This window comes from Stegodyphus dumicola, chromosome 2, assembly GCF_044657685.1.
Source record: "Stegodyphus dumicola isolate Sdum_Otavi_A_Nest chromosome 2, ASM4465768v1".
Lineage (NCBI taxonomy): Eukaryota > Metazoa > Arthropoda > Arachnida > Araneae > Eresidae > Stegodyphus > Stegodyphus dumicola.
The window spans coordinates 146,154,124-146,181,572 of record NC_140769.1 but is presented as its reverse complement, the minus strand read 5'-3'; the positions used below and the strand labels follow the sequence as shown (position 1 = coordinate 146,181,572).

The window sequence follows — 27,449 nt, the reverse complement described above, 5'->3', positions numbered from 1 at the left end:
GAAAGAATTGCACAAACTCGGTATCCATGTACACATCGCCCTATTTTCACTTTAAAAAAATCCCAGAATTGCACACTTTTTTGACTTTATCCATGTACACATCAACCTATTTTCACTTAAAAAAATCTCAGAATTTCACAAACTAGGCATTGCGCACTCTCTTTGGCTTTGTCCAGGTACACATCGAATTATATTCACTTAAAAAGTCAAAGGAGCAGACAACAAAAAACATATAATCTGAATAAACTACATTTTAAATCAAACAGTGAAATAAAAAAGGAAACTCATCTTGGCACTACACAAAGGAAATATCCACTTACCTTATTTACGAATTTACGCGTCTTCAGTCAAACACAATTCTTTAACAGCATCCAAACACTTCCATGAGTAAAAAATATCCTCCTTTCGAAAATATCCGATGTTCAACTGTATGCATTTCCTTCCTCCAAACAGGACACTTATTAATGGCTACTAAGTAAACCTTCATTTACACACCAGTCAATTAATGCTTTTTTCCCCTTTCGTTCCAAATCCTACAGAAACTTCAAATTAATCTTACCACATTCAGCCAATTTACCATGTAAACCACAAAACAATAACGTACTAATCCATCACACACAAGCTCTTACCCAAAATCCGACACACACTTTCCAAATTTTTTCCCATGATTCAAATTCACCGCAACCAATTACGTCATAATAGGGTTTCCATAGCATTCAACTACTCAGGTTGTCATAAATGAGAAAACAACTTGGCGATAAATGAAACAACAATTTAGCGATAATACAAGGGGTACCCTAAAGTCAACTCTAGCTCATGAAAGTTCATAAATGAACTTTAATGAAAGTAATTCAGTCAAAAGTCGTTAATCCGGACTGGTCGGGACTTCAGCGATTCCGGATTATCGATTTTTCCGGATTATAGATCATCAGTTTAAATCTGGTAAGATGGCATGCAGAAATTATAAAATTAAAAATGTGAAACTGTAATTTATGAAATAAAGAACAATTATGATCTAAAGGGTATCAAAATTTACAAAAAAAAGCTTAATATTTATTTGTTTACTTTATTAAACATTTCTTTCAATGTAAGTTGTTTAAGTTGCTTCGTTTTATGTGATAATACTTTCTCTTTAATTCTATAAACAGACATAATTTCTTCTTCAGTGACAAAGTTCCGCTGTTCAAGTCCTATAATTGCTGTGTCGAGAATACCGACTAATTTGTCAAACAAAATTTTTTCGTTTTCAATAACCTCTGTGTCACCTTCTTCACTATTGGAAGCGAATTATAATGACGAGGAATTTGATTTAAATCATATCAAAGATGAAGTACATCGAGATGAAATACTACATTTAGTAAGGAATTATAAGCCAAATAAAATAAAAACATCTGCTCTGAAGATAAGGATAGTGCTGACAGATGAACTTCCAATTCATTGCGTGCCACAGCGCCCCCCATTCCCGCAGAGCAGCGTGAAATTGATAAACAGATTTCGGAATGGTTAGAGAAACGAAGGATATGCTTTTATCCATTTTTTGCAGCAATTCCACTTTTTGTTAAATGGACTTCGAAACATACTTTTGCTTTGTAGATCCTTTACATATTAGTAAATATATATCAGAAATTCTATTTGACATAATTGAAAGCTCAAGCTTACTTTCATAAAATTGCTCTAACAGTCTGCAAAATATAATAAGCCGGATCAAATTCGAAGATTAAGGAACAAGGCAATCTGCAACATTAACTGAATTAGATAATTTTAGGCTAGCTTATACCGTCTGTTATACATTAAACGCGCATGTGTAAACATATTATGCGCATGCGCACACGCATATTCGCAGCCGTAAAGGTCTTACGTGCATGCGTTGATGCGACACTTGCGCAGAAAGTTTGTAGCTTTGAGGTCCGGATTATAGATCATTCCGGATTGTGGGTGTTCGAATTAACGACTTTTGACTACACTTGCGGACTTCCCACTAAGTAATGACAATTTTTCTAATTAAAGTGTTGTGAAAATATGTATTTGTATATTTCTATCTATATTTACATTAATTTTGTTAAATTCTTTTGCTATTTTGAGGGGTATCTTTTCTTATCAAATGTTATCCGTAAATAAATGTTATCAGATTAAGTGGGTTTTTTAATTAAAAAAAAATTAGGAATACTGTTTTCAAAAATGAAATTTAGTAAAGGAAGTATATACAGTACAAAGTCGGTACAACGCTGATAATTTCACCAAATGTGGCAATATGTCTTTTGCGCTGGTTTTGGTCCCGATTGCGTGTTGTATGGTAATCCTGTTGACGTTGAAATATCTTTCGCTGGAGCTCGTTGGTTTGCGCCATGCTCGTTGGTTTGTTGGTTCACGTTTGTGTCTAAGAAGATTGGGGGGGGGGTGGTGGAAAGAAGATAAAATGGTGGAAGTTGTTGAATTGAAGTTCGGCAAAAGGAAATATCATTGTGGCCATCCTGTTGAGGGGCAGTGGGTATTTGGAGGTGTGGAAAAAGGGTCTGGGAGATTATTTTTAGTGGCTGTGCATGATAGAAATAGAGATTTGTGATTATTTGTGAACCGTAGTATGAAATTTTCTAGATAGTGATTACGTGGCGGCATGTTAAAGGCAGTATGAAATTGATATTTCTGCTCTTCAAAAAAGCATTAATTCATGGTAAGTGCATTTTACTTTATTCTTGTTCTTATTTTGTAGAATGTTATGTTCATTGATTTTTTAGTATGAATTTCTGCCGTTATTGTGGTTTTTTAATTGTTTGGAATTTATTTTAGTTTATTTTGTTGATTAGTGCAATTAGTAGATGTTTTTTAAAGTTGAAACAGGATGCTGTGTACATGGTATTCTTTAAAATTTATTGTTGTTATGTTAATTTATTAAAGCGAGATGTGCGTAGTACGTCGATTCGTTCATTGTCTAGATTGTGCCATTCATAGATGTTTTTTTAAGTTAAAACTTATCGCTGTGTACATGGATTCTTGTCAGATATTTCTGGTTAGAAACTTTACGTTTTTTCTATCTAAATTTTTTGTTTTTGTTTCGGATTTTTAGCTTAAATTGTGTGTTCAAAACGTAGTTTTTGCATGTGCGAAAACCACATTTTTGGAGACATTTTAGGCTTAAATTTTGAAATGTAGACAAAAAATTTAGATAGTAATATGGCAGCGTGGAGAAATTTGGAGACTTGAGGGCGCGTATCAGAGTAGTTCCACAAAGTCTTTAATCCGGAATCATCGGGACTTCGGCGATTCCGGATTAGGAGTTTTTCCGGATTATAGATCATCAATTTAAATCTGAGATGACATGCAGAAATTATAAAATTAACAATATGAAACCGTAATTTATGAAATAAATTTTTTATTTTACTTTATTAAACATTTCTTTCAACGTGCGCATGCATAAAGCATACATTATGCACAGTCGAAATTAGAAATTGCAACCAGAAAACTATTTGATGTGTATTCGTGATATTTATAATGACGAGGAATTTTATTTAAATCATATCAAAGACGGAGTACATCGAGATGAAATACTACATTTATTAAGTAATTATAAGCCGAAAAAAATAAAAACATCTGCCCTGAAGATAAGGATAGTGCTGACAGATCAAGTTCCAGTTCATTGCGCGCCGCAACGTCCCCCCATCCTCCACAGAGAAGCGTGAAATTGATAAACAGATTTCGGAATGGTTAGAGAAACAAAGGATATGCCTTTATCCATTTTTTGCAGCAATTCCACTTTTTGTTTGATGGACATCGACATGCTTTCGCTTTGTAGATCCTTTGGCAGCTCCAGAATCGGAAATTCTTTTTGACACAATCGAAAGTTCAAGCTTACTTTTATAAAATTGCTCTAACAGTCTGTAAAAAATAATAAGCCGGATCCATTTCGAAGAATAAGGAACAATGCAATCTGCAACATTAACTGAAACAAATAATAAGATAATTTTAGCTTAGCTTATACTATCCGTTATACATTAAACATGCATGCGTAAACGAATTATGCGCATGCGTAAAGATATGTGCGTACGTAAATGCATAATGCATTTATGCATGCGCAGAAAGTTTGTAGCTTTGAGGTCCGGATTATAGATCATTCCGGATTATGGACGTCCTGATTAAAGACTTTGTACTGTTGTCAGGAGATGTATGTCTTTTAGCTTGCTTCGGAAACATAACGCATCCCGAGTAAAAACAGGGAGTTTACTAAAGCTGCCTGTTCTTACTCAAGCAGGAAGGGTATACTGAACCCTTTATTTTCTCTTACTTTAGAGGTGCTCCCGTACTTCGAGATACAGAGACCAACCACTTGTGGTCTGAACGTAAAAATATAAAACTACTAACTAAAACTCTAACTACAATACATTTCAAATATCAGGAGGGCTAAATCTCTGGCCTTAAAGGCAAGCAGCAACGGATTGAAAACTTGTAAGAATGCATTTGCAAGCGGCTCGCTTCCTCACTCTCTCTCTAACTCTTGGAAAAAAGCCACAACTTAAATACTTGGGCGTTAGCAAGACAAATTGCATAAACAAGTTAAAGCATTTAATTCTGGCAGGAAGTAGAAAATAAGAACAGTTTTAAAATAAAATAAAGTACAGTTTTAAAATAAAATAAACGTTAGTAAAACTCAGGATTCTTACACTGTAATTAAAACTTTTATTTTTTAAGGTTCAGTTTTCTCAGTATGATGTAATGTATTGTATTTAAGTTACAGTTAAAATTTTTTATATCTTGTCTTGTTGTTACATGTGGCTTTATTGGAAGGATCAATCCAAACGTAAAACAGCTCAAATATCACAAATCTTTTTTAAATAAAATCTGATTTAGGAGTTAATATAGATAATTTTTAAATATGAAACTTTTACCTGAATGTTAAGAATAGGTACTCTTCTGTTATCAGGACTGGTCTCAGAGATATATGTATGCATGTATGTGTTCATATATGCATGTATGTATACACATACATATGTACACGTGCATACATACATTTCTGAATGCGAACCTAATAATATAGCATTCAGTAGTTTCATGTCATGATATTGATGATCCAGCTGAAATTGTAGCAATCTTCTTCTTCTTCTTCTTCTTTTTTTTTTTTTTTGAATGCTTTTTAACAAAAGTTACCTTTCCAGAATTATACCTTTTCAAAGCTCAAAGTTAAACTTTTTAACAGGTTTTTAAAGTAGGATTCAAAAGTTAAAATTATTAAACATTATCCCAAGATTCAGGTTTTTAAATTCTGCATTTTCTTCAAGATTCGCGAAATTTGCAATATATATCACAAATCTAGTTATGATGTTTATGTGTAAAGTACCGTAAATGTATATACAGTATTATAAAGAAAATAATGTGTATGTTGTTAATAGAATTATTTCTCAGAAAACTGTAGAACTTATTTGTAATGTTCTGTTATTGGGAGTGGATTCAGGTATCTACAAAAGCTGTTGATCTGACGAAAAATTTGAAGCAGAAAAGTAATAGCAAAAATGTTTATGATATGTTTAAGTTGAACAAAAACTCAAGGGGAAAAAGTAAAACAAATATTTGTAAAATTAGAATTTTTTAATGTAAATTAAACAGTTTGCCAAAGAAATAATAATAAATTTTAAAAAATTTCGATTAATGAATTAAGAAGGAGGCATGAAACTGCAAACATTATTTAAATATCTGAAAACATTTGCATTTTAGGATGCTGCTGCCACCACAAAAACTCAATTAATAAGAATCTAATTGGTTGCAGTCAGGGCTGCATTGACCTTTATTTTGCCATTTTGCTCTGCTCCATAACCTTTTAAAAGTTTGGTAAGACAGCCAGTACCGATATGTACCAATTTTTGTATGGATAATTGATAATCCAAAACATCCGAGAAGGAGAGGTCATCAGTTAAGCTAATACACTGTATAGTAGCTATGGAGTCAAGGAGAATCAGGACTCATCAAAATTTGTCACAATGGAGTAACCAGTTGTTTTAGAGCTATGCATATAGCCGAAAGCTCTCAATCAAAGGCTGTTTGAAAACTTCCAATAGAGAAATAAAAAGTGAACAGGTCACAAAAGATTCCCTTGCCTATGTTGGGTTGGTAATTGGAAAATAAGCAGTCAGTATAGAATTTTAGCTAGTCAGGTTCAGTGTACCTGTCTTCAAAGCGAGGATGTGAGGAACTTAAGGAGCAGTACTGAATTTTAGAACAGGATATTGAAGATTTAATTCAGTCCTTATTTCATGCACTAGTAAAGGATAATGTGGTTTCATGACATTACCCTGTGTTATGGAGAGAGGAAGAGAACGCCTGCAGTTCAGGACTCTTAATAAAACCACTTTGTGTTTTAAAATTTTGAGGTAAGTTCTGATAGCTTTTCCAAAAGACATCATCAAGATGTAATAATTTTTCCTACAGAATGGTAGCTTTCTCTTCAAAAACACTTTTCAATGGTTTATTTAATATTTGTGAGTAATAATGTGGAGTCCATAGGCATAGTCTTAACCACACTAGTAATAAGCCTCAGGGCTTTGTTTTTTATGATCTTCAGCTTGTTCATCAGACTTTCGGCCATAGTTATTAGTAGTTAACAACAATGCATGAGCACTGGCAGAATAAAAGTACAGTAAGTAGTAAATATGGTTGAACATGCACACCACCAAAAATAGCCAGCAAGTTTTAAGGTAAATAAATGCTTAATTACGCAGTGAAAAATATACTGAACATGTTTTTTCCAGCACAATTTGGAGTCGAACAAAATACCCAAATAAGTAAATATTAGAATATCCACACTATCTAATAGGGTATTAGTGTCCACACTCTCTAATAGGGAATTTTGGTAATATAGTGCAGGTTTAAATTTTTGTGCATCAAGGGAAAGGCCTGAATTGCAGTTTTAGTTAGATTAATGGTCATATTATTTTCTTTGCTGCTTGTCTCCAGCATGTTGAGTGTTTTATTTAAAGTTGCTTAGATTGAAGATTTGGCATTCCTGTTTGAAGCTGCATCCACAAGACCAGTTCGTCAGCAAAAGCTGGCAGTCAACACCTGGGACTGACTTTGATGACTGTATTAGATTTTCAATGTAAATATTAGAAAGCAAGCAGCTGGAAACAGCTCTCTGGGGTAGACCAGTTTGAAGACATAGATAAACAATTGCCATAGCGTACCTTACAGTTTCTTTGGTAGAGAAAATGAAACTAGGAAAGGGAGAACATTTCTCTTATCCAATGAGCCTTTTATTACCTGGCTGAAGTGAGTCGTTTGTTTGTTGAGTGATTACTCCTAAAGCCGCAGCCTGTTCACAAGATATTACATCATAATTCTCAATAAAACAGTTTAACCTAATGTTTCATTCTTTCCATCAGTTTACTTAATAGTGCTGTAAGAGAAATAGGTCCATAATTCCATACATTCCGTACATAATTAAAATCAAATAAGTCCATATATTCCATACATAATTAAAAAGAGATACAGTCAAAAGTCGTTAATCCGGACTCGTCGGGACTTCGGCGATTCCGGATTATCGATTTTTCCGGATTATAGATCATCAGTTTAAATCTGGTAAAATGGCATGCTGAAATTATAAAAGTAAAAATATGAAACCGTAATTTACGAAATAAAGAACAATTATGATCTAAAGGGTATCAAAATTTACAAAAAAAAAAAAAAAAAGCTTAATATTTATTTGTTTACTTTATTAAACATTTCTTTCAATGTAAGTTGTTTCAGTTGCTTCGTTTTTTATGTGATAATGCATTCTCTTTAATTCTATAAACAGACATAATTTCTTGTTCAGTTACGAAGTTCCGCTGTTCAAGTCCTATAATTGCTGTGTCGAAAATAACGACTAAATTTGTCAATCGAAATTTTTTCGTTTTCAATAACCTATGTCACTTTCTTCGCTATCGGAAGCGAATTATAATGACGAGGCATTTGATTTAAATCATATCAAAGACGGAGTACATCGAGATGAAATACTACATTGAGTAAGCAATTATAAGCCAAATAAAATAAAAACATCTGCTCTTAAGATAAGGATAGTGCTGACAAATCAACTTCCAATTCATTGCACGCCGCCGCGGCGTTAAAGATAAACAAAGTTTAGATAAACAAACGTTTAAGTTTAGATAAACAAAGAATATGCCTTTATCCATTTTTTTGCAGCAATTCCATTTTTTGTTTAATGGACTCCGAAAGGTACTTGCGCTTTGTATATCCTTTACATATTAGTAAATATATATCGGAAATTCTATTTGACATAATCGAAAGTTCAAGCTTACTTTTATAAAATTGCTCTAACAGTCTGCAAAAAATAATAATCCGGATCCAACTCGAACATTAAGGAACAATGCAATCTGCAACATTAACTGAAATAGATAATTAGATAATTTTAGCTTAGCTTATCCCGTCCGTTATACATTAAACGCGCATTCGTAAACGTATTTTGCGCACGCGCATACGCAAATTCGCAGCGGTAAAGGTCTTACGCGCATGCGTCAACGCGACGCATGCGCAGAAAGTTTGTAGCTTTGAGGTCCGGGTTATAGATCATTCCGGATTATGGGTGTCCGAATTAACGACTTTTGACTGTAGTAATCTTTCCAGTGCACAATCTCCCAAATGCCTTGAAAATCAGCATGAATATCATTTTCTGTAGAAGATTTTCTCATTTTTAGACCCGTCACAGTGAGCAGAAGTTCCTGTTTACGGAAAGGAATTTCGCAGACCTCAAGATTTTTGGTAGTCTTATTTATTGATGCTAATTCAAATTTTTGCCATTCCTTTGTATAAAAGCTTGACAATCTCCTTTGGGATTTAGAATAAACTTTCCAGAAATCCAAACTTTAGTAATTTCATTGTTATTATGTTGAGTTTGATTGTCCGAATGCCTATTCTAAGGAGATGGGAACATTATTTTGAATATTAATAAGGAATCTGTATATTTTTAAACTGCTATCCTTGTAATTAAGGTTATTTATAAAAATATCAAATGTTTTTCTCTTTTCAACCAAAAGAGTCTTCCTAAAAACCCACCGACTGTTTATTTCAAGCAGATATGTTGTAAGGATCTTAAGTTTTACTAACGTTTATTTTATTTTAAATCTTTACTATCACTTCTTATTTTCTACTTCCGGCCAGAATTAAAAGCGTTAACTTATTTATGCAAAATTTGTCTGGCGAACACCAAGTACTTAAGTTGTAGCTTTTTGCCAAGCGAGAGAGAGGAAGGAGTTAGTCGAAGCAGGCCGCTTACCTTAGAAGTTTTACTCAGTTGCTGGTTGCCTTCCAGGCCAGAGGTTTAATCCTCTTGATAATTTTAAACGTATTGTAGTGTTAACAGTTCTCTGTACTACATACGGCTTCCTGTTAATATAAGGCCAATCTTCCACATTTATTATTTCAAAGTTAAGTTAGAGTTTAGTTATATTTTTATATTCTTACGTTTAGACCACAAGTAGTGGATCTCTGTATTCCGAAGTACGGAAAGTATTGTAAAGAGTGAAAAATAAAGGGTTTTGTATACCCTTCTTGTGTATCCTGTCTACTTCCCACAGTTATTGAACATAGCTTTAGTAAGCTCTCTGTTCCGAGTCAGATCCTTGCATGTTCCCAAAGAAAGTAAGACGGAACATTGAACCTGATAGTGGCGCTCGATGAAGAAGAATAACCATGGCCAAGTTTCCAGAAGAACCTGTGCTGCCTGCAGAAGCGGCTCAGAATCCAGAAATGCCAGCTGCCGCCCTGGAAGGATTTGGTTACATCGTCCAGACCAGCGATGAAACCAGAAGCAACATTTAATGGAAACTCACCAGTAACCAGTTTTTTGGAAAAACTAGATGACCACTTCATGATGTATCCCGTGCACGAGTTGCAGAAAGTCACCTTAGCTACTAGCGCTTTGAGGGGCCAAGCGCTTAATTGGTTCAAATGTATAGGCAGAAGTCTCTTGGGTCAAGCAGGAAGTCCCACCTATCCTTACGAAAATTTCAAGACTGCCTTAGTAAAAGCCTTCCCTGTTGTAAGGGATCATGCGAAATTATAAACGGAACTTTTCAGTATATATCAGCAAAGAATCGAAAATCTCTCAAGCTTTATTTTAAGAAAAATTCACGTCTTCAAACTCTTGTATGGAAACCGTCCGGATCCTGAGATAATTCAAGTGATTTTGCCGAGGTTACTGCCCCAAGTGCAAGACTTTATTGAATTAAGAAATCCGACTACACTGGAAAAGTTATTTGAGCTAGCAATCCAGTTTGAAAGTAGAAGAACGGCGGACATTGAAAGAAGACGCCAGTATGAGCAACGAAGCCAATTTGGTGCGCCAAGACCACAGCAAAGTCAAGCACACGGCTACAGAAGCAAAGTGAATCAGTGGGCAAGGAAACCCGAGCATTCAAAAACAGCCGGCGAACGTCGACAGTTCAATAGCAATCCAGGAAAAAAGTCTCAAGGCCAGTGGAAAAAGAAGGAAAGCACGGAAATGAAAAATAATTTAAACTAAAACGGATTTCTGCTGACGGGAGGGTGCGGAAATCCGAAGGCCACGAAAACCCCTCTTCCTTCAAGTTAAATACAGTAATGGTGAAAAATTTAACTCTTCCGAAGATTGAAGTGTTGGTGAATAATATCCCAGCCACCGCACTCCAGGATACAGGCGCGCAGTGTTCCTGTGTGGCAGAAGATTTTTTTAGGAAGTATTTTCGGAAATACCACATATATAATTCGGATAATACGACAGCGTTGGCGGCGCAAGGAGAAAGATGTAAGTGTATAGGTAAATTACCGCTGCATGCCCGTATCAAGGACGAACAAGTAAAGGTTATGTTTTTCATAGTAAAGAATCTGCAAGCACATATTATCTTAGGAATAGATTTTCTTTCAGGGGCACAAGCAATGCTAGATTTTAATGAAGCATCCCTTAAGCTGACAATGAAACTAGTTCGAGAAGAAAAGGCTGAACCGCCGATGTTAAACCTTGACCACCTGCCTAATGAAGAGCAACGAAGAATCCGACAAGTGGTAAGTGAATTTGCTTGGTTATTTAGTGATATTCCAGGATTTACTCAGGTTACTAACCATAGTATTGACACCGGAGATTCAATGCCAATTCGCTACAAAGCATACCGGTATGATAAGAATAAGGAAAAAATTATAGAATGGCATATCACCGATATGCTACGTAAAAAGATCATAACGCCCATCTCAAGTAGTTATGCTAGCCCGGTGGTTTTATGTAAGAAAAATAATGACTATCCATTGACACATCCAAAAAGGTGGAGATTCGCAATTGACTACCGTAAATTAAACTCCATAACTAAATATCCGGTATATCCGTTGCCTATTATTGAAGAAATTCTAAGGAACATAACATCCACCAAATGTATGACTACTTTAGACTTAACGACTGGTTATTTTCAAATAGGGGTTATGCCTGAGGACGTGCGTAAGACTGCTTTTATAACCAAGTCTGGCACTTATGCATTTCTGCGTATGCCGTTTGGCCTTTCAGGGGTACCGGCAACATTTCAGCGATGTATGGACATTGTGTTAAGGCCTGTTCTTGGAAAGTCCACATTTATCTATTTAGACGATATCATTATTACTAGTGATAATCTCGACCAACATGTACAGGATTTAAGACAGGTGTTTTCTTTATTAAATGAGGCCGGTCTAAAAGTTAATGTCGAAAAGTGCAAATTTGCAGCCCCTGAATTAAAATATTTAGGTTACAAAATATCTCAGAAAGGAATCGAGACAGACGAATCAAAAATAATCGCTGTACAAAAGTATCCGACTCCAAACACGGCGAAGAAGCTCTCTTCTTTTCTAGGACTTTGTTCATATTATAGGTCCTTTATAAAAGATTTTGCAGCTATTGCTGAACCATTGTTAAAATTATAAAGGAAAAGGCAAGATTCTCGTGGACGGCCGAAGCCAATAGTGCTTTCGAAAAATTAAAACAAGCATTAACGCAAGCCCCTGTGTTGAAATTTCCTGAAAAGGATGAGAATTTAGAAATTTCAGCGGATGCTTCGGATTATGCGGTAGGAGCGGTACTTTCGCAAAATCAGCAGCCCGTGGCATTTTTTAGCCGAACTTTAAATCAAACACAAAGAAACTATTCCGCGACCGAGAGAGAGGCACTTGCAGTTCTGTTAGCAGTGCAAAAGTTCCGAGTCTATTTTGGAAAGGTGCCAATAACAGTGTACTCTGATCATGCGGCGGTAACTAGATTGTACTCAGGGAAAAACTTATCCCCAAGGTTAATAAGATGGGCACTCAAGCTACAAGAATATAATCTGGTAATCAAGCATACCCCCGGAAAGGAAAATATCGTAGCAGATGCCCTATCCAGAATTAAAATAGATGAAGAAGGTAATACTGTAAAGGTGGCAATGCTCACAGCATGTACAATAAATTCCTGAGAAACTGTAATAACCGAACTGGGTTAGGATCCTGAGTTTGGAAGCATTTATGAGTGTTTAAAGGATCCTGAAAATTTTAGCCACCAATTATTTTATACAAAACCATACATACCATCTATTATTTTATACAAAAACTACGAATTCCAACAACGAATTTCGACCTGTTATCCCAGCTAGTCTTAGATTAAATATCCTGCAGGAGCTGCATGACAGCCCTTTAGCTTCTCATGTTGGTATTCGAAAAACTATCCAACGCGTACGCGAGGCAGTCTATTTTCCTGAACTGCAAAAGTTAACAAGGGTGTATGTCCAGTCCTGCCCAACATGTCAAGCAGTTAATTATATTAATTTCCACCCGGCCGGGTTTCTAAATAGTATTAAATCCAAATTTCCAAATGAAATAATTGGCATCGATTTATTGGGCCCTTTCCCAAAAAGTCAGTTAAATAAAAGTCGCTATCTCCTTGTTATGGTTGATCATTTTAGTAAGTGGACCGAAATTGTTCCCTTAAAACGAGCCTCCGCGAAATTAGTTACTGATTCTATTTTAAATAAATATATTTTAAAATACGGGGCGCTCCTAAAAGTTATATCGGATAATGGTCCTCATTTTGTAAGTAATGTATTTGAAGACGTGCCAGAAACTGGGCATACGTCATTTAAAAATGGTCCCGTATCGGCCGCAATCAAATATAGCGGAACGGGTCAATAGAAATATAGTGAAAATTATCCGTAGTTATGTTAAAAATTTTCATAAAAGCTGGGATAACTATGTCAATGAATTTGCTTTCGCCCTTAGGACCGCAAAACATGATACAACGGGCAAAACTCCTGCTGAGTTATTTTTAGGCAGAAAGATTATAATGCCATTAGATAAATTATTTTATGTGCAACAAAGAGCCCCAGAATTTAAAATGGGTGATATAGAAAAACTAATTAAAGAAGCAAAAAAGAATACTGAAGTAGCACAGAGAAAACAAAAGCTGTATTATGACTTGAAATAACGGGGAGTAACTTATAAAGTAGGGGATGAAGTGTTAAAAATTAAGCATTCACTTTCTTCAGCACCAGAAGATAAAACTGCCAAATTTTTTCCACGATTTGAAGGACCATATTTCATAGAAAAAATAACTCACGCTGTAGTAGTGTTAAAAGCCAGGAATGGTGAAACCTGCTCCGCAAACATTGATCAAATCAAACCCTACTATGATCATAATAAAATGCAAATATTTACAGATCTTTTGCAGGATCAGACACGGCAGGCACAAGCTCCAGAGGTGGAACAATGACAAGTACAAGGGCAAGCCATTAAGAGGCAGGAGCAAGTGAAAAGAAAGTTTCCCCGTGGGAAAATTGAAGGTAACAAGAAAAAGAAGCCGTTCCACAGTCCAGAAAAGAGAGCTCACGAACACCCCCAGAATGAAGAAGGGAGAAGGACGACGTATGCAAAGAGAGCCAGGAGAAATGACGGCAACTATAACCCGGCTCTAAAACGGAAGATCTACTCATCCGACAGGACTCTCCGCAGCAAATGTCGCCGAACTGCGGAAGGGCCACCAGCGGCAGAGGAAAAGTTACAAGGAAAATTTGAACGGCCAGCAACGAGGTCCAAGCAGCAACGCGAAAGAAGTTTCCCGGTTCCGCCAAGACCAGCTGCCATCAAACAGCCAAGACCACAGGCAGAGGCGAAAAAGAAGGTATTCAAGGGTGACCGAACTGGAGAAAAAAGAAAGCTTCTAGAGGAAGGCACTGAAGGGCGAGCCCGCACACGAAGGAGGATAAATCAAACGAGAATCTACGCTACCTTCCAGGACTGGGCTCAGGAAAGAATGTCCGAATATCACAAAGATAAGTAAAATTTTATGTTACTTTGCAAACTTAAGTTAATCTTTCATTCTTACTGCAAGTGGCAGATTTCAAGAAGTTTTACCTCATGCGAGGTCTACCTTTTTCGCCAAAAGGGCGAGAAATGAGTTGTTACCGATTTTGGTATTATGTTTTTCAATTACCCGCGCGTAAAACTAAAGTTGATGTATAATAGGAATATGTAAAGACTTAAATATTGTAAAAGTTATTGTATAAATTTTATTTAAAACATTCTGGCAAGAAAGAAGTTTTAGTCTGAAAGACTTTTTGAAATGTAGTATTTCAATGTAGAAAGAATTGGCACTTGCTTTGAAAAGAATAGAAGTTAACAATGTACTACTAATGTATGTTTTCAAATGCGTAAAATTAACGGCATGTTAATATGTTCTTATATACAATGTGAACTGTTATTTTAAATGTTAAGAAATACCGTGATATGGTAAAAGTGAAAGTAATGTTAAAAATTTTTTTTATTCGTGTGACTGTAAAAACACCAAATTTTGGTGAATATGTGTTAAAGGTTTAATGAATGTAGTTAGGCTCTCTGACGCTACACTTCAGAGTTAGCAACTTTCAGAATAGTACCTCAGGGTTTAGAGTTGAAGTTAGGGTGTGTTACGAGGTCTTGGTATGTTGAATTTTAACACGTTAGTGTTTTGATTGTAGGAGGAAGTGTTGAACACGTATACATAAACACATTCGTGTTTGGTGTTCTTTTACAACACATGTCTGAGAGCACAGGGAGAGATAATTAAAATAATCATGAATGAAATAAGAATGTTAAGAGAAATATAAATATGCATGTTACTTGCCATTTCATTGTGTAACATTTCATTAAACTAGTTTTCCTTCCAGATCTCTGGAAGGAACCAGATTTGAATAAAAGCTCCTGTTTAGATGCAGTACAGATAAAAAAATTGCGTGTCCTTGGAGCTGCTATTGTAAAAACAAATTTCTTTTTTTTTAAATTTCTAGTTTCTAGTGAGAAATGTTTGTAAAAGATTGGCCTCGTGTTAGATTCTAGAGCTAAAAGTTTTCAACAAGGTCGTTTTAGACCTCAGTTTCAAACTAATTAACTCTGGCGGGAAGTATGTAAGGATCTTAAGTTTTACTAACGTTTATTTTATTTTAAATCTTTACTATCACTTCTTATTTTCTACTTCCGGCCAGAATTAAAAGCGTTAACTTATTTATGCAAAATTTGTCTGGTGAACGCCAAGTACTTAAGTTGTGGCTTTTTGCCAAGCGAGAGAGAGGAAGGAGTTAGTCGAAGCAGGCCGCTTACCTTAGAAGTTTTACTTAGTTGCTGGTTGCCTTCCAGGCCAGAGGTTTAATCCTCGTGATAATTTTTAAACGTATTGTAGTGTTCACAGTTCTCTGTACTACATACGGCTTCCTGTTAATATAAGGCCAATCTTCCATGTTTATTATTTCAAAGTTAAGTTAGAGTTTAGTTATATTTTTATATTCTTACGTTTAGACCACAAGTAGTGGATCTCTGTATTCCGAAGTACGGAAAGTATTGTAAAGAGTGAAAAATAAAGGGTTTTGTATACCCTTCTTGTGTATCCTGTCTACTTCCCACAGTTATTGAACATAGCTTTAGTAAGCTCTCTGTTCCGAGTCAGGTCCTTGCATGTTCCCAAAGAAAGTAAGACGGAACATTGAACCTGATAATGTCAATAGATTGATCAGTAAGCAGAGCCTTTTCCCTAAGGCGATCTCTCTTGGCCTTAATCAATTTAAATTGAGATCTAGAAACATTTATCATTACTTTAATGGGTAGATCCAGAAAGTATGTCACAGACAGAATCATTCAATCTATTAGAAGCTGAGGCAATAAAATTATTCTTAACCATAAATGAAGATAAAACAAAATTTTTGGAAATTGCCCATAAATCAACTAATCTGTCACCACTGACTGTGAACGACTACACTTTTAAAAATGTGGCGAAGTTCAAATAACTTGGAACTATTGTCACTAATAATAATAATAATAATTTATCTATGGAAATTAATAACAGACTTCTTATTGCAAATAGATGCTACCATGGTCTTAAAAATCAGTTCAAATCTGGATTTATCTTCACTAAAATTAATATACATAAAACCCTGTTGCATCCCATTATACTATATGGTTGCGAGTGCTGGGCAATGACTAAGATAACTGAAAGTAAACTACTGATCTTTGAACATAAAATACTAAGAAAAATATTTGGTGCTGTTTGTGAAAATGGTGTTTGGAGATCAATGTATAGTCATGAAATCTACCAAAAATTTAGACAGTCTGATATTGTCAAGGTCATAAAAAGCCACCGGATTCGATGGTCATTTATACAGAACTGCAGACACAAACCCAGTAAAACAACTGACATTTGCCAAACCTATGGAAGCTAGAAAATGAGGATGGCCACCAATTAAGTGGCTTGATGCTGTTGAGGATGACATTAATACTTTATTGCCATGACTAGGTCCAGATGGCGTAGACTGATTAAGATGACCTAAGCTGTTCAAGGGCTAAGGCCTCCTCCAGTAAGTTAATCAAATGACTCCAATCAGCCCTCCGGAAGTTTCATAACATCCTTTTATAGACACCAAAGCCAGATTTAGGTTTCTGTAAGCAGATCGAGGCAATAATTTGTCTATGCTCCAATCCTGAATCTTCAATAACCATCCTCTTCACAGAGGCTTCCATATCAGCAGAGATGCAAAAGAGAACAGGGGTTGTGGTAGTGCCATTATAACAAAGAAACATTTTAGGGTCAGCTTATATTGTAAAAAAAATAAGCGTGCTTGGGTTCAGTAAATCCTTAACCTCTTTTCCAGCCACGTTAGAGTCATCGTAACCCCTTCTGCTTGAATGGCCATTAAAATTCCCAATTAAAATTGCTCTCCTGTCAGTAGTAAGAGTCTAGGCCTGGAGGAGGGAGGGATGTACAGTGAACAGACTGTTAAAGGAAAGACCAGCCTTATCACCGAAATCTCTGTTTTATTCTCGCTTTCTACCATCTCCTTTATTATTCTAGAGTCAACAGTGAATTGTTGTGATATCTTATCGCTGTTAAAATGCCACTGGCAATTTGTCTAAATTTAAGTAGTATATAGAGGCTGTAACCAACAAAAGGATAGATTTTTCAGATTTTCTTTTGGAAGATTTGCCTCTTGGATTGTAAACATTTCAATATCACAAGAAGAAAGAGTATGTAGAATTTCAAGTCTCTTGGTTTGGGATAGTCCACCAGCATTCCTTTGCAAGATATGCATTTCAATAGGGTCCTCTCTCAAAAGAACTCCAGGGTGTGAAAGCTGCATGCTGAAGGTTATAGATTTCTTTGCCATAGAAGACCTTGCCCAGAGAATACTGCATGGAGGTAGTATAGTCTGGCAAATATGTATGATTTTAGATTAAAAAGACATAATCAGAACTCGAATGAACAAAAAATGTGACATTCTAAATAGGAAGGAAAAACAAAATATAAAAATGTGTAAAATTTGGGAAGGGGGTTAAGAGAGGAAGTTCAGAAGTCAATTGTAACGTGAAGATTTGATAACTCTTCTTTCACTTCTAGTTTTCTTTTCACAGTCTTAATTTTCCGATTTCTGATTTTTAATATCTTTATCAGAAGCAACCTGACCAATGTTTCTAACAACAGTAGAATCTTCATTATCTGATTCCAATGAGTATAAATGTCACATATATTATATAAGTTCTCCATTTATTATTTTCAGCTTTGGTACTGCGGTGCAACTATCTTTCCAAATTAATATTTTGATAATCTTTCCTAAAGGGTAGTCAAGTGGCTTTTAGTGTCTTCTTCCTCATAACTTTCCTCATAACTCTACAGCCTGCTATAGGCCAAGGCTGTCTCTCCACCTGACCCCAATTCGGTGCAATAGTCTTCCATCGGCTAACTCCAATTAACCTTAAATCTTGTTCATCATCTATCCATCTAGTTGCTGGCTTTCCTTCTCGTCTTACTACCTCAATTCTAAAAAAGGTTATCTTTTTGGTTGGAAATGCATCATCATATCTAAACACATGGCCCAGTCATCTGATGCGAGATGCCTTTAAGATTCTCGCAATATCAGTTTCATCATATTTCCAATATTTTCCATACAGTTCATGATTATAGAGAATCCTCCACATATCATTTTGTTGGTTGTACTGGGATTTTAGTGTCACTTACAACAATATTACTCAACTTTATTTGTCTGAATTCACTTCTCTGTAGTTGCCACCCAGACAGTGTAGTGGTTAGGGGAGCCTGACTGCAATACCGAAGGGCCCAGGTTCGAATCCCAGAGAAGGCATGGATGTAAAATTGTCTGCCCTTTCATAGGAGGTAGTGGTGGGGATGTGTTAGGTGTCTCTATAATAAAATGGATACCACTTCTGGTCCTTCTGGCCCCGGAGAAGGCATTGGATGTAAAATTGTCTGTCCTTTCATAGGAGATAGCGTTGGTGGCCTGTTAGGTGCCTCTATAATAAAATGGCTACCACTTCTGGTCCAAGTAGTGGCCTGTGCCATTGTAGGTAAGTGTCCACTGTTTGGGGGGATTTCTCTTTGGTTTCTGGATTAGCATGTTTAAATATTCTCAAAATCTTTGTCTCCGGTTATCTTACAATTTTTGTTGATACTTATATCTCTTAGAGATATTTACTTTATCTGAATTATCTAAGTGGTGAACTCCAACCATTCATGTCACTTGAATAAACATTGAAGGTGTCAGTAGAGTTAAATTGTTTGGATCATCTAATAAATAAGTCAGTGGTCTAGAACTGATGATGGCTTCAATGCCACAAAGTATGGTAAACATCTCTTCATAATAAAATGAAGCTTTTCTTAAAATTCTCTTCAAAATCTTCTTCAACATCTGAACTAATTGCTTCCCAAACCAACTCCACCAAGCAATTGTTGGGGGGTTAAATTTCTACTGACCTTTTGAGAAAGAAGTGTCATATGCAATCTTATGCCAGGCAACTGAACCAATAAAATTATCTGTCTCAGCAAAATCAGTTTCATTATTGCTCGTATATGGTTTTATCCTGTTTGAAAATTAATCATTCTGCTAATGAAGGATTTGAAGATAAAATTAGACATTGTATTTTGTTTAAACTGTTTATACGCCTAGACCGTTATACATAACAGACCACTGTAATGCTAACATAGTTCTGTTTTTACATATATCCAAACTGTTACCATTCACAGTTACTAAACACTAAATATTAAATGTAGTCCTTTACAAATTATTAAATACTAAATGTTGCAGGCAACTCTGTTGTACTTTTAGAAATTTTTCAGAATATAAAAACATACCATTTCATATATATAAATCGGTAGTTAATTAGCCATCATATTGATTTGAGTTTTAATTTGGAAACATAATTAATTTCTAATAAGCAAGGCCCAGATTTTGATTATCTAAAAATATCGTTGAAAATCCTCTTGGACTAGGGGAGGGGGAGATGTGCTTAAAAAGTAGAATTTCCAAAAAAGTAATATTAAAAAAAATGACATTACTGATAAACATTGATGAATGGATCAAAACTGAAACAATTAGGCGTACCTGTTACTTCATTTTTATTTTTTCCTTTGCCTGCAAAAAGTGAGATCGTCAAACATCTTTTGTCATGACTTTGCTAATCCAATAGCCCATTTTTAAAAATGGAAAGCTCCAAAGTCATTTAGCAACATACCACCAATGGACTATATTAGCTGATCAAAAAAAGAAAATAAAAGGGATTTCCATTGAGGTAGGAGAAACGTATGCTGTGATTTTGTAACACCGAGAATGGTCGAGAATGTCTCTGTGCAATAGCTTTTCCTCTTCTACATGTAATCATATAAAACTGGACATGTATAAAATTTTTTAAAGAGCTCAGAGCCGGTATTCTTAAAGAATTGGTATGGAAAAATTCTCAGAAGTGATACTCAAACCTGTGTAAAAAGCCTGCAGGAATAGGTAGGACTAATTGAGTACATAATCAGTTTTATGCATGTCTTCCTAGTGAAAATGAGTTCATAGGAGTTGACATAGTGTTATTTCAAGGGTTACTTTATTTTCATTTTGGTTACTGGAATATGCATCAGAATGTCCTGAAATGCCCCCAAAATGCCTTGAAAGCCCCAGAAATGTTCTAAAGCAGCGGTTCTTAACCTTCTGACTAACGTGTACCATTTTAAAAAAACTGAAAAACTTTTGTACCACCACTACATTTTACAATCATTATCTTTCAATTTCTCAATAGAAATATTAAAAAAAAAATATTTTTCTATTTGCACAACCTATTAGCTATTTGTATTAAATGTGCATGTATAAAAAAATATTAGATTAAAAATTGGTTACTATTTTAATTATCAGAATTTAAGTTATAATACTTTAATTATAAATTTATTATGAAATTTAGGCTTGTTTAAGAGATCAGTTTCTTTATACCTTACTTCACTTAGTTTTAACTGTAAGTTAGAATCCACTTTTAATTTTTTTCTGTATTTATTTTTCAAATAAAACATGGAAGAAATTTTTTTGTTCACACAAGTAGGTTGTGCAAAATAACAAGTGCAAAAAAACAATAAGAATTTAATAGTTTAATTTGAAATGCCTTTAAATTCTTTTTTTTTTTTTGGTTAGGCCAAAAGTTAACGAGTGTGTTATTTTTGAAATCTTCAGTTAGAGTTCGATCACAGGAAATTTTTATCAGTTGTTTTTTTTCTTCATGAGATTTTTTGATTTAATGTTTAAAAATATTTTGTTTCTTGTGTATCACCTATTTTTCTGTTGTGTACCACCAGTGGTACGCGTACCAATAGAATTGCTGCTCTAAAATTTAAAAAAGGCTTTAAAAGAAGAAAATACTCTAAAACTGAAAATAAAATGCATATTTCATCAAAATCCAGATTTTGCTTTATTAGTTCTTTTTTTAATTGTGTTTTTTTAATTTATGATTGTATGTGTGTAGAAATCTGTTTGTATTTGTTTTTCAGTGTGCTGTACTGAAAATTGAGCTTAATGATGGGATCTGAGGATGTGGAAGTTCAGTGTCAAACTCAGTCAGCTTCAGCTAGTGTTCCTTGTGAATCTGGAGCTTCATATGGCATTGCGACAGTGCCATTTGTAGCTTCAGTTTCTGTAGCTCCCAATAGGTCTGGAACTGGAACTCCCGTCTCTGCAGGCGCCGTCATGTTGGCCCAGTCTGCAGCCTCGCATACTCCCCCTCAGAATGTAGCGGTCCAGCCATCAGTAGCGGCTTCACCTTTGCCCCACGTGAGTCAATAAATGACCTCATTATTATTTTTGAATGCTTCATTCATTATTAAAATGGGCACTTACGTATTAGGCTCATTTTCAAATTTTGCTTACATATGCTGTCATAGAAGAAAAGAAAGAAATTTCAAGATAAATTAATATTTAAAGTTTAATTTGAGCAGTACATTGCATAAAGGTGGCTACTATAAAGATATTTCTACAGTTCAAAATATAAAAAAGTCAGTTGAATTTTTTAGATAGAAATCTTAAAATGTGTGATCGTAGGCAAAAAAGACTGTCCTTTTCGAGTTTCCTGTTATTTGACCTCTTTGTTTTGTGACCTAATTTATTTTTTTAAATATAGAAGCTTAATTATTTAAAATATGAACTATTATTGTGTTATATTTAAGATAAAAATTAATTACGGATTTTTTTTTTTTTTTTTTTTTTTTTTTTTTTAACAAGTCAATAGAAAAATAATTTGTCTTCCACTTCATGTTGAGTTCATTACCTGGAGATTATTTTACCCAAAATTAGGTTGTAAATCTCTCTCAAAGGGGAAGTACATATGTAGTGACATACATAAACTAGTCGAGCTAAGTTTGACTTCTTCGAATATATACTGTCCCCTTTAGGCAAATTTACAAACTAGTTGGGGGTAAAATAATCTCAAGGTAATGGACTGGACATGAAGTAGCAGACAAATTATTTTTATTGATTTGCTAAATTTTTATCTAAAAGTTTTCAATTGATTTTTTTTAATATTTTAAATTGTAGAAATACATTTATAGTCATTTTATGCTACGCATTACTCAAACTTTAAATATTAATTTATCTTAAATTTTCTTTCTTTTCTTCTGGTACAGCATATGTAAGCAAAATTTGAAAATGGGCCATTAATGCAATCACCTTGGCAGTTTTTTGAAATGACAATGTAAAAATTACTTGTAAGGTATAAGTTGATGATCTTTGTGAATTTATTTTAAAAAACATTTCCAAGCTATCTATATCAGCAAATGCTATCGCTATATGAAAAGGAAAAGTACTTAAAATTTTTTTTAATAAAAATTATTAAATCAGAAGAATACGATACATTAAAAAATAAAACGCGTTTATCATGAAATGCTTATCTAATTTTTTAGTGTTGTTCTTCTGTCCATGTGCACATTCATCTGTTTTTGCTTTAAAAAACATCAGACAATTGCAGAAACTTGCACGGTGTACTGGCTAGCTACCAAATACATTTCAACGTTGTACCCTTTAGTGATTTTGTGAGAAAATACTATATTCCTGCAGAACTTTTTTATTCTTCCATTGATGGTAAATTCAACAAACATACTTCGAGTTGACAGTAAAAAATGTCACAATTTGTCAAAAAAAACCCACTAGAACTTGAAAAATATTGAAAACAATGCATATGAAAATGACAACATTGCATAACTACAGGACTGCTATGAGCATGGTTGCTGAAGAATATTTATGTGAAAGATTGCCAGAGTTTGGAACATTCTGAAAATTTGGCGAATTCTCCTAAGGTATATATAGTTATATATTACTTTTGGTAATATATAAGTATCTTAAAATATTGAATGAATTAAAATTCATTGAAATCAAAAACAAGTTTTTCTAATACATGTGCAATAGCTGTAGAGTAAGATAATAATATTTTATTACTTGGTTTATTTATTTTCTTTTTAAAGTTTGAATTTTTGTTATTCATGATTTAAATTCAAATTCCTTTCAAAATCTTTTTCAAGATTTAAATTCAAGCTCTCTTAAAAAGTTTTTTTCATGATTCACATTCAATTTTCTTTTACAAAGCAATTTTCAGAATTAAACTTCCTACTTCTACATTCCCTCATTTTGATACATTCTATTAAATTTATATTAGGAGATAATATAATCAATATTTCTTTAGTAAATAAATTATGTATCTTAAAAGGTATATTAATATGAAACATCTTAAAAAATCTCTTCAGCAAATTTATTAATGTAGTACGAAGTCAGAAATATGGACGTTCAATATCATTAGCCTGAGGATCATTAGCTGAAAAATAAATAAATTAAGTATTAAAAAAGAATCCTCCCCTTTACAAAGGGAGAAACTCAGAAAAAACAGAAAGCAGGTGTGCCGTAAATGTGGTTTTTCTCTGGAGCAAGTGATATTCATACAAACCACTTTTAGACACTTGTGGGCTGGTGCCAGTAACTAGACATTGGATTGATGTTGGCCAGGATCTTACCTTTGGCCCTTGAGCCATTGTGGATGGGGTCAGAGTTGACATTATGCATTTTGCTGCCCAATGCAATCTCTATGGCTTCTAAAAGTTGCCCTCTGACACTTTCCTGAATTCCAAAAATTTTGTTGCCCATAAATTCCATTGCCAAGTGCCTCTCCTAAATTCTAAAAATTCTGCTATCTTTAATTTTTACTGCTTGGTGCTCCACTAAATTCTAAAATTTTTGCTGCCCATAAATTCTGAAAACCAGTGTGGCTGCATCAGGTTCACCTGCTGTGGTGCTGGCCCTGTGATGGTTAGGATTCTTCTGACTTAACCAGTTAGTGAAGTCGCAATGTTGCCATGCCTATGCGTCATCTTTCTAGGTTTAAACTAATGATTTAAAATCCAGGATCACTGAAGGCTTGACTGTTCCATATCTTAGACTTTGTACTGTTTTGTGGATAGGGTCAGGGTTGACATTATGCATTTTGCTTCCCAATGCAATCTCTGTGGCTTCTAAAATTTGCCCTCTGACACTTCCCTGAATTCCAAAAATTTTGTTAAAAAATCTCTTCAGCAAGTTATACATTCTATTAAATTTATATTAAGAGATAATATAATCAATATTTCTTTAGTAAATAAATTATGTATCTTAAAAGGTATATTAATATGAAACATCTTAAAAAAATCTCTTCAGCAAGTTTATTAATGCAATAAGTAGAAGTTTTTGCCAATTAATGGCATATAAGATCTTTAAATTATCTTCAGTTTAAAAATTGTATAGTTCAACACAGTATAAATTAATCATTTCCAAATCTGTTTCATAACATTTTATATGATGAATGTCATTAATAAAGTAGGCTTTTAATACTATATAATTGTTTTTCATTTCCTTCTGTAGCTTTAATTTTCTTATGACAGTTTCATTTTATAATATTTTTAAAATGTTGTTTCATATAATAATGTTCTTATGTTAAAAAAAAAAAAAAAAAAAAAAAAAAAAAGAAAGAAAGAAAAGAGAGAGAGAGAGAGTGAAAAATATCTTTTAGGTTAAGATCATAATTATAAAGCAGAGATTACTTAAATGTGCAATTTTTAAGTTTCAAAGATGTGTTATCATTTTACATTGTACTGACAGTGTATTTTTTAGGCTTATTGGTATCTAATTTTTAAGTTTTTGAATTATATTATTTTTATAAATTTTTCATTCTTAAAAAATTTCATAATAGTTTAAAATTAAATAATTAATTAAATTATTTAAATTCTAAAATAAACTAAAATTCTAAAAATTCGTAAATTCTAAAATAATCATGTCAAGTTGTTTAAGTATTAGAAAAACATTTTGTGCCTTTAAGGAGAATATGTGAAAAGTTTTTTCCTCTAAGCAGCAAAATGATTCTTTTCAAAATGATGTTTTGTCATTTCCTAAAAATCAGTGTTAATCTAAAGCTCAGTTTTCCATTTTAAATATTTTTTTTAACTTAAACTTGTTAATACATTTATTTAAATTCATATATTTTTCTTACAGCCTTTTTAATAATTATCAGATAAAGTACTGATTATCACTTTGTGCTGCTCAAGTGGTGAAAAAATTTGAGCTGTGGTTTTTTATTTAAAATATTTGCTTTTTAAGAAAATCATAAAATAATAGCCTCAGTGATTAATGAAAGAATAGTCTTTTTTCCTAGTTTTACAATGAGATTATTCTTGATTTATTAATCAAAATAAGAAAAGGTAAATTAAAGAATAATTGTTTCTCCAAATTTTAGACACAGAAAAAATACTCCTTTAATGTATATATTATTATGATGATTTTTTACTGCACATATAGAATGACTCTTTATATTGACTTGGTAACAGCGGTAGCATTGTAGATACATAATAGAGAACTTGGAGATGTGACATAAACAAGATATAATTTATTTCTGGTCAGGCTTGAGATACATATTTTCAATCGCATATCATTTTGAGTGCAATAAGCACCCCACATGCATAAATTTTGTATAGCTATTCTACAGCTGTACAAATGATTAATGAAAAAAAAAAAAAAAAAAAAAAAAGCAGCTATGCAAATGATTAATCTACTTTATTTATGACATTCACCACATAAAATAACACATGTTATAAAATACTGTTATGAAATAGATAAAATACACGTAAACAGCTTTGGAAATGATTAATTTATAATGTTTTGAGCAATACATTTTTATAATATTGAAATGTTAAACTATTCATCTGTGAGTGCAAAATACAAAATTGTATAAAGTCGGTACTTTGCTGAAATTTTGATCTGTGATTAGATAAGAGTAACATAGTTGCATTGCAGGATTACATAAGCAAGCATGAAACAGATTAATTGTAAGAAACTGCTGGTAATTAATTTAAACTGTTAGTAATTTTTGGAAAGGAAAGGGACGTAGCGAAATTAAGATGAGAAATAAAAGGGACTTGCCACATTAGTTATTAGTTTGTTTTTGTTTAATATTTTATATCTGACATATATATGTATATATGTAATAAATAAATACAAAACAAATGAATAAGTTTCTGTTCAAATTGATTCGTATTTGTTTATTTAAATAAAAATGGAAGGTTCTGATGCTTTTTTTGCAGTGCTTTTGATTTTAGTGATTTTTTTAGGTTTGTTAGAAAGTGGGCAAAATGCCCATCTTACTCCAGCCTAAACAGAGCTGATGAAGAAACAAATTGTTTTATAGTTTTTTGTTGTTTATTAAGTTTTAAAATTTAGAATAATTATGTCATTGTTAGTTCAGAAACAGGCTGTTCTGTTTACTTCCTTCATTGCATTCAACTTCTGAAGATAGTATACCAAGAAATGTAAATTCCCTGTTTTTGTGTATGTCCGTTCTGTATTTATATTTTGAGCGCCCCCCCTTTTTTTTTTTTTGCAATTATGCAGTTCATTAATCCTAATTAATGCTAGACATGATTATTTGGTGTTTTATATTTTTGTAAAATTGATTTATTGCATTTTTTGTATTATTTCACTTGAATCCAATACATATATACTTTGGTGCATCTAAATAAAAAAGTAAAATTGCTTGCTTAAGCTACAAACCACTGTGAGTAAATATGAGTCCAGAAATTAGATCAGTAGTGCAATAAATGCTTAAAAATGCATAAAATAATTTGTGTCCAATAATTGGTGCAAATAAAAACACAGTGAAAATAATAATAATAAAAAAATATGTATACAAAATTTACATCTCTCAACCCTTCAACGTCAGGGAGTTGCTGTATTGAGTTGCAAATGGAATAGCTGTTTCTGAATATTGGATTTAAAACTACTACTTTTGTATTATATATATATATATATATATATATATAAACTTAAAGCATCTAAAGTTAAAATTAAATTGGAATCAAAGTAAGGTAATTCCTGAACAATATTAATAATTGCAACTATGTAAAAGAGATTTAACACAATATCTAAACATATCAACATTAAAATAAGAATTCATTAGTAGAACAAACTCGGAAAATTAAAATGCAGAAAGGAAAAATATACAAAGTTATAAAAATATAAAAATTAATTTCCTATTACTGAAACTCCAATTCAGAACTCATCAGGGAAAAATGAATTAAAGTTTCATAAAAGTCTATTAATATGTTTTGAAAACATGTTCTGTTCTCCTGATTTATTCGAGATCAACCCCCCCCCCCCCGA

The 27,449-nt window shown here is 33.4% G+C and overlaps 1 protein-coding gene across 9 annotated transcripts in view; it reads left to right on the top strand.

The window, feature by feature from the left end:
• The window catches only part of LOC118203977 (uncharacterized), a 147,941-nt gene that overhangs the window by 8,079 nt on the left and 112,413 nt on the right, over positions 1 to 27,449 (top strand). For all 9 annotated transcript variants that reach the window (XR_015039581.1, XR_015039579.1, XR_015039577.1 and 6 more), the window contains exon 2: positions 21,278 to 21,557. Coding sequence is in view for 4 of the 9 variants with exons in the window: in XM_085811197.1 (XP_085667323.1) it covers positions 21,303 to 21,557 (255 nt within the window). In the remaining 5 variants the exon portion in view is untranslated. The remainder of the gene's footprint in view (positions 1 to 21,277; positions 21,558 to 27,449) is intronic.